This window comes from Solanum tuberosum, unplaced genomic scaffold (assembly GCF_000226075.1).
Source record: "Solanum tuberosum cultivar DM 1-3 516 R44 unplaced genomic scaffold, SolTub_3.0 scf00297, whole genome shotgun sequence".
In the NCBI taxonomy this organism is placed as follows: domain Eukaryota; kingdom Viridiplantae; phylum Streptophyta; class Magnoliopsida; order Solanales; family Solanaceae; genus Solanum; species Solanum tuberosum.
This window is the reverse complement of record NW_006239220.1, coordinates 255,410-264,031: the sequence shown is the minus strand read 5'-3', so window position 1 is coordinate 264,031 and position 8,622 is coordinate 255,410. Positions and strand designations below refer to the sequence as shown.

Here is an 8,622-nt window from a genome sequence, read left to right as displayed (position 1 = left end):
TGACACTAACATGATGGGTGAAGTTGATGATATATTGCATTCTCAATGGGAGAAACATTTAGAAGATGAGGAAAACATTGGAAAAAAATCTGAGCTTGATCAATATTTGATGGATAATGTAGAGAAGCCAAAAGATTTTAATATCTTGACTTGGTGGAAAGCTTCATCGAATAGATATCCAACTATTTCAAAAATGGCAAGGGATGTTCTTTCTATTCCCGTGTCCACTGTTGCATCTGAATCAGCCTTCAGTACAGGTGGTCGTATTCTTGATTCATATCGGAGCTCTTTATCACCAAAGACAGTAGAAGCTCTTATTTGCACTCAACAATGGATACGGTCACCTTCTAAAGAATGGAAGGTTCAAAGATTATTTGGACGAAGTTCAAAAAATTGAAGAAGTTGAAAAAGGTAATTTACTAATTTAATTCTTAATTCTCCATCTTTGATATTAATTTTCTACTTTGAAAACAACTTTATGCTAGTTGCTATCTAACAAAGTTGAGTTGACAAATGACTCAATATCTAATTACTCATTTATGTGCTAATAATTCTTTTCCTTACAGAATGTCCAGGTGCTCCTTTGAGTATCGATTAGTTTAATGAAGTAGCTTTTTGCAAATCTTTTGATATATAGGTATTTCCTTTCCCTTTATTGAAATAGCGTTTTACAGTTCTTTATTATCTAACAAAGTTAATTTTACAAGTCTAGTTACTCGTTCACGTGCTGATAATTTTCTTTCTTTCAGAATGTATGTCTAGGTGACCTTTTGAGTATATATTAGTTTGGATGAAGAAAATATGCAGCTGGATCTTGGTAGTTGAAGATTATTGGAGTAGTTTTGCAATTCTTTTGTTGGGTTTTTAAGAGAATATTTTACAAACATTATGTGAAGTTCTGTGTTTTTAATTTTCAATGTTAAATAGACTTATTTTTTATAAGATATTTGCTCTTGTTGATCATGTGAGGATCTTGATAATCAAAATTTGTAGAAATCAGATTGAAATGAAATGGTTATTGAGCAGTTGTCAGGTGGCGTTTCTCTTCGTATCTTCTTCTATCTCGATGTGTTGTCTTCTGATGTTATAAAATCCTCATTCTCTAGTTGTTTGCTTTAGTTTTCTGTTAGGTTGATGATGTCTTAGCGTGATGGGTATTGTAACACATATCTGTCAAACAAATATGTAAGCAATTCTTGTAGAATAAAGGCAATTCTTGTAGATAAGTGTAAGCAAATATGTAATCAAAGAGTTTAAGTAATTATGTAATTATGTAATCAAAGAGTTGATTACATATTTGAGTTGACCTATTTGGTGAGGAAACTGAAGAGGAAAAGAAGGCTGCTGAAGAACGTGCTGCAGCATTGAAGGCTTCAGGGAAGAAGAAAGAATCTGGTTTGACAGATGTGTGTTACAGATGAAATGATTTTGTTTGACAATATTTGCTTGGTCTGTGTTGAATTGGCCAGAAAGCAAATAGTTGTCCAAATGTAGAATAAAGGCAATTCTTGTACTAAAAACACCTCTAGCTTGTACAAAATGAAGATGGATAGATGAATATTGGCTTCTCCTATTGTAAAACCTAAACACTCTTTAAAAAAACCGATAAAACCGAAAGAACCGAATAAAACCGAAACCGAAAAAACCGATTTATATTGGTTTGATTTGGTTTATAAACTTAATAAACCGACATAATTGGTTTGGTTTTTTTTTGATAAAAAACCAAACCAACCCGACCTATGTACACCCCTACCCGGAGTTATGCATTGACACATATACACAAAAATTCTCTCTTATATCTCATACTAAATTTACTTCAGGATCATCATCAGAGAAAAATAGAGTTGTTTTTATGCTTTTTTAGAATTTCCTTTTTTTTTTTGTTATTCTATTTTTTTGAAATTGTTGCAGTATTATTTTTGAATTTGTCAAAAGTTGCTTGGACTCAGAGGAGGGTGTTCGATACGGGTGTGGATTAGCATGTCGACTCTTTTATGACCTAATTTTTAAAATCCGAAGATATGAGTGTAGATACGAATATGGATATAGAGACTCGACAAAAAAAACACTAAAAATCTAAAAAATAGCTATAAAGATATAGATAAATATGAGACATTATGGAAAACTAAATTAGATGCATCGAACGCAATATTTGGAATTAATGTTATAATATTATTTGTCATTTAAATAAATATTGTATCTATTTTGACGTTTATTATTATTTTACATATATTTGTTTTTTTATATAAAATTTATAATGTACTTTCAGAGGGACCTAGTCTAATTTCAATTTAAATAATACTTTGATTTAAATTGAAATGATTTTTCATTTTAATAAGGAGAACTTACATAAATTCTACTAGTTTAGAAATTAATTGCATAAACACATTCTAATTTGCAATATTACGTATTTTAACATATTTTGATGCATCCAAATACATTCAAATACATGTATCTCCGAATAAATAGGATTAAAACGAAATGTAATTGTTTATTCTAGATACAAAGTTATAGTTATCAGGACAAATCTCTTCGGAGAAAAGGCCCAAAATAGTCCCTCATCTTTGGGTTAAGACTCAAAGTCATTCTTGAGTTTTCACATGGAGCATTAATAGTCCCTCATGTTTGCAATATTGGTGCATTTTTAGTCCTCCTTCAAAATTTTGCATATTTTTTAACATTGATTTTATCCATAATTTATGTATGTTGTTTAATCGTCATTTTATATATTTAGTAGAAATAATGACTCAATGTGATAGATTGGGAGAAGAAAAACACCTTTTGTGTTTAGTAAAAATCGTATTGCAGGTAAAGTCGAGAGGTTCATCACGACGATTTCACGTGCAATAGTACAAATTTTTCTTTTCTTGCAATGTCATATGTTAAATGCTCTTAGTTTAGCTGCAGTAATATTTTTACTGAACAGAACACTGTGTTCTTCTTCTCACCTTCTCTCACATAGAGTTATTATTTTTATTAAATATATAAAAAGACGATGAGACATTCCTTACATAAAATTATGGACAAAATTAATGTTAAAAAATAAGCAAAAGTTTAGGGAAGGACCAAAAGTGCACCACTATTATAAACATGAGGGATTATTAGTGCTCCACGTGAAAACTTAAGAATGATTTTGAGTCTTAACTCAAATATGAAGGATTATTTAGGGCCTTCTCTCAATCTCTTCGCCTCTCTCCCATTTCGCTCACCAAATAGGGCCCAAATCATGGCCGACCCGGCCCACACCCTTTCTCCAAACCCCCATGCCAGTTCCAAAACGGCGCGGCATTTCTTCCGTCTCGGAATTCAAACAGCAAAGATTCTACAAACTCCTTGATGGTATTAATACTCTAATTTACCCCCAAAAAAAGCTTCAAAGCAGACACAGGACCGGTATATAGCAGCAAAATTGAAGGTATTTTGTTTTCAATCTATTCAAATCTTTACTTTGAGATATCAAAATTTTAGTTTTTACTAAAGTTTTCCTGCTTTGTAATTCAAGAGATTTTAGTTGAGAATGTGCTTTGACTGGTTATGTGAAGGTTAAATTGGACTCAATATACGCTCCAAGTCGATGGACTCCTGAATGTAATGATCTCCCTCCCTGCCGCTGCTGCTGCCTAATGGACGACGTTGATCGCTTATTTGAATGCTTCAAATGCGGCATTTCTCCCCCTCGTAATCGCTCTTCCCTTTACACTTCAATTATTTAAAACTTTTTTTTTTGTTTCCTCCCTTTTTTTCATTTGAAGAATAACATTTTGATGCCAAAAATAACATAAAATGACTGGTTTGATAATTTTCCTAGTTGTAAAAAGTTTGTTTTTCTTAAAATTTGATCTTTTTTAAGTTTACTGTTGCATGACTAGCCAAAGGGTTGCTTTGAACTGCCTAAGATCTGTGTTTACCATTTTTTCGGAGTAATATCTGTATATTACGTGTCTGAAATGCTTACAAGACTTGAATTTTGACCATGGTCTATTTATAAAAAATGGGGCTCAATAGCTGGTAAGAAAACTGCTTCAGTTCAGCAGCAAAATTTGGCAAGTCTTAGAATATGGAACCCAGCTAGTGCGGAATTAAAGCCAAGCAATGTTATAAGAACATAAGTAATGCCTTAATGGTAAGTTGTAAACAAAATAATAAGAGGCACAAATTTAACCAATGTGACTTACATCAACAAGCGGAGAGAGCAAATTTACTCTAACAACCTGTACACAAAAGGGAGTACCAAATTAGAGACAGAGCTCTAATTAATCGCAAAAATATATTCCAAGCGAATACCTCACAATTATCACTCACAAAGAAGAGTTTCTCTCAAAAGTGTTTCCCAACTCAAACTCCATGGAATGTACTAAGCTTTCTATTAAAAAGAATACTCAAGATGAGTTTCTGACAATTTGGGGGATGATTCAAATGAAGGAAGAAGAACAATATTTATAGGGAAAATACTTGGTCTGCAAATAAAGAAAAAGAATGAAAGAAAATACTTTTGTTCTTTGGCTCCAAGAAATTTTACTTTGGCTCCAAGAACAATTGGTTGGCCCCATCACAAGTATTTTGCATATAGCCAAATTTTGGTCATATCTTATGGAAAGAATCAAAGCTTAACTTTTTACATATGGTGCTGTTTAGTGTGGTTTCTTTGTGATCTTAGGCCATAAAAGAAAAAAATAGAAAATATTTGAAAGTGCACCGCAACTATTCCTTCAGTTGTTGTTTGACCACATTTTAAGTGAACTTTAATTTTGATATTTCTCTATTATGTGGTTGTTAATTGTTTCTTATACAAATTTTAGAATCAGCAATAAGAGAAAGGAAAAAGGGAAAGCAGACAGTGAAGCAAAATGATACATTGGAAAAGCTATCAACATCTTCCGATATTTTTTCATCAAGATCAAAGGGAAAGGTCCAAAATGCAACAGATGTTGAGCTCTGCCTACAAAATGTACATATTGCTTTTGTTCCTTTTATATGTTTCATTTTATCAAACTTTCATGGCTTCTTTTTCTTTCCCATTGATAATAAGCTTTACTTTCTTAATTCACGTAGTTTCTTAAATTGTATTTACAAGTACTATTTTTCAAGCACATCCCATGCCGGTGGAAACTACTAACTGAAATTCGAAGATTCTTCTTGTAGACCAGTTCATCAACAACAAAGATACAAAGTCTTAAGAAGGGATCACAGTTCTCTCCCCTTGTGTTTTTTGGTTCTCCACATGGAGTTCCTCCAAAAAGACCAGCTCGTTTGTTGCGGCTGTTGAATGAAATCCGTGTAGATTTTAACGAGCAAAATAAATTAAGGTAATTGAAAATGATTTTTTATCAGTTTTACCCACTAGTGATGGTCATGCATTTTGCTTTTTTTTTTGAAAAAAAGTGTTCTTCCCTGTGTTTAACCAGTCAAGATATATGGGCCACATTTCCAAGGCAAGATGAAGCGATGAAGTATGCAAAAGAGCAAACTGATGCTCGTGTTTTCAGTTACCAGGATCATGTGAATGGTCAAAGAAGATTCCTCGTGTCCACATATAAAGAGTTCTGGAGAAGGTGAGTCTTCTCGGCTCTATCTGCATTAAATTATGTAAAAAGATTATACTTCCCCATGTCCTAAACTTTCTTTGTGTTTATAATTTTGATTAGGTACAAAACTATGAATCCTAAATTTCGGCACCACTATGAAGTTATCCAGGAGGTAATCTTTTGTAGTTTTCGTGTCAAAATAATAAGGAAGTGCATAGATATGAAATTTATTATCAGGTGCTGCTGCTGATAAATATAACTAGGGATCACAGTAAAGAAGTACATAGGAGGTAATCTTTTGTAGTTTTCTTGTTAAAACAATAAAGAATTACGTATCTTCAAGTGAAGTGCATCAAGGATGAGGAAGACAAGATGTTGGTTGAAGAGACCCTTATTAGACGAAGATGACAATCATACTTCCAGTAACACTCGAACGAAGAAGGGGATAGTGCCATTGTGCAGGGTGATTTAGAGCACCTGAGAGACATCAAGATTTTGGGTATTGTAGGTGTATTAAAGTTGAGGATGTTAAGCGTGCTATTAGTAGGATGAATAGGGGAAACGATTAAACCAGATTGGATTCTGGTGGAGTTTTTGAAGAGCACAAACATGAAAGGTACGGAGTGGTTAACTGAGTTGTTTAATGTCATCATTTTTAAGATGACAACAATGCTCGAAGAATAAAAGTGGAGTACAATGGTTCTGTTATACAAGAGCAAGGGTGATATCCAAAACTGTAACGGTTGAGAATATTATTAAATAGTAAAAGTGTGCTCTCTCTAACAGCTTAAGCTTTTAGATGAGATGGTCACACACTTCAACATGGTATCAGAGCAAGCAGAGGTACTGAGATCGAATCTCACCGCCACCTAAATAAAAAAGAACTTCCACGTGCTTGGTCCAAGGAAAAAAAAATCAGGCTCGCACGTGAGGGGGCGTGTTGAGAATATTATTAAATAGTAAAAGTGTGCTCTCTAACAGCTTAAACTTTTAGATGAGATGGTCACACACTTAAATAATAACAATTATAGGGGTATCAAGTTGCTAAGCCACACTATGAAAGTTTGGGAGAGGGTGGTGGAGATGTGGGTGAGGAGAGGTGTGCCCGTTTTCGATAACATGTTTGGATTCATGCCATGGTGATTGACTACAAAAGCTATCTATCTTGTGAGGAGACTGGTGCAGAATACAAGGAAAAAAGGTACTTATATATGTTGTTTATTGGCCTTGAAAAGTCCTACGATAAAGTCCTATGTGAAGTCTTCTCGAGATGTCGGGATGCTTGAAGTATACTAGGGGCTTAAATTAGGGCGATAAATGATATGTATAATGAATCCAAGACTCGGGATAGAATGGTGGGAGGACACTCGGTGCACTTCCCAGATGAGATGAGGTTGCACTAGGGATCAACACATAGCTTGTTTCTATTTGCCTTGGTAATGGATGAATTGACGAGGGATATTCAAGATGAGGTGCCATGGTGTATGTTATTTGGGTCTTTAATCCAGGGAAGTGGGGACATGGATGATGATGTCACACATCGTATTGGTGCGACATGGATGAAGTGGAGGCTTGCCACCGGAGTCTTGTGTGATAAAAAATATCACCTAAACTTAAAAGTAAGTTTTTTAAAGTAGTGGTTATACTGACTTTATTGCATGGGGTGGAGTGCTGACAATTCAAAAACTCCAATGTTTCAAAGATGCACGTTGCGAAAATTAGGATTAAAGGTAAGTTTATAAAGTAGTGGTTGGACTGACTTTGTTGTATGGGCAGAGTGCTGACAATTCAGAAACTCCCGCGTTTTGAAGCTGCAAGTTGTGGAAATGAGGATGTTGAGATAGATAGTGATAAGATTAAGAATGAGGATATTAGGACAAGGTGAGAGTGACCTCCGTTGTCGACAAGACAGGGGAAGCGAGATTGAGATTGTTTGGGCATATGAAAAGGAAATACACAAATGCCCTAGTGAGGAGGTGCGAGGGGTTAGATGTAGTGGGTACCGGGAAAGGTAGAGGTAGGTCGAAAAAATATTGGGGCCTCTCTACCTCTCCACAAGGTAGGGGTAAGGTCTGTGTACACTCTATCCTCCCAAGACCCCACTTGTGAGGTTTCTCTGGGTATGTCGTTTGTATAGTAATCCAGGAGGTAACGTTTTGTAATTTTATCACCACTATGGAATGATTTAGTGAAAGTCCCTTCCAGAATCTTTTGAACTTCCCTTGATTGTCACATGATGAATTCTGTGCACTTTTATATCAAAAGATTACTTGGGATTTTAGTATACTAGCTTTGTATGTGTGTGTGAGAGAGAGATGCCGCCTTTATTTGATTAATAAAAAAGAGAGCCGCTACAGATGTCAAACTGTTATATCTTATTTTCAGGGTGTGAGAAATATATGGGAAAAATAATATTGAATTGTGTATCTAAATAGTTACATTGAGACCCTATTTATAGACACTACATTGGAATCCTTTTCCAACTAGGATTCCTATTCTTATTCCTATTCCTATTCCTATTCCTATTCCTATTCCTATTCCTATTCCTATTCCTATTCCTATTCCTATTCCTATTCCTATTCCTATTCCTATTCCTATTCCTATTCCTATTCCTATTCCTATTCCTATTCCTATTCCTATTCCTATTCCTATTCCTATTCCTATTCCTATTCCTATTCCTATTCCTATTCCTATTCCTATTCCTATTCCTATTCTAAGTAGGAAATACTTATTTCTATTCTAACACTCCCCCTTAAGCTGGTGCATACAAATCATATGTACCTAGCTTGTTACAGATGTAATTAATACGAGGACATGTGAGGGACTTGGTGAAGATATCTGCAAGCTGATCATTTGACTTCACAAATTTCGTAACAATATCTCCCGAGAGTATCTTTTCTCTGACAAAGTGACAGTCAATCTCAATGTGCTTAGTCCTTTCATGAAACACTGGATTTGATGCGATATGAAGAGCCGCTTGATTATCACACACAAGTTCCATCTGATCAATTTTGCCAAATTTTAGTTCTCCCAGCAACTGTTTGATCCAAACTAGCTCACAAGTTGCTGTCGCCATTGCTCGATATTCTGATTCTGC

At 34.7% G+C, this 8,622-nt stretch overlaps 1 protein-coding gene and 1 long non-coding RNA gene across 4 annotated transcripts in view; both read left to right on the top strand.

Annotated features, from left to right (window-relative positions):
- Positions 1-390: 390 nt before the first annotated feature.
- On the top strand, positions 391-996 carry LOC102594383 (uncharacterized). The gene is made up of 3 exons (XR_368257.2): positions 391-411; positions 567-637; positions 750-996. It is a non-coding gene; the product is annotated as an uncharacterized lncRNA (long non-coding RNA).
- Positions 997-3,198: 2,202 nt separating this feature from the next.
- Positions 3,199-8,622, top strand: part of LOC102593845 (DNA-directed primase/polymerase protein) — an 18,654-nt gene continuing 13,230 nt past the window's right edge. The window contains exons 1-6 of one of the 3 annotated variants that reach the window (XM_015314432.1): positions 3,199-3,415; positions 3,543-3,678; positions 4,800-4,948; positions 5,143-5,306; positions 5,406-5,552; positions 5,646-5,697. In XM_015314432.1, coding sequence (XP_015169918.1) covers positions 3,624-3,678; positions 4,800-4,948; positions 5,143-5,306; positions 5,406-5,552; positions 5,646-5,697 — 567 coding nt within the window. In that variant the 5' untranslated portion in view covers positions 3,199-3,415; positions 3,543-3,623. Of the gene's footprint in view, positions 3,416-3,542; positions 3,679-4,799; positions 4,949-5,142; positions 5,307-5,405; positions 5,553-5,645; positions 5,698-8,622 lie in introns of those variants that run through there. The other 2 variants (XM_006359401.2, XM_006359402.2) reach the window with 2 other exon arrangements.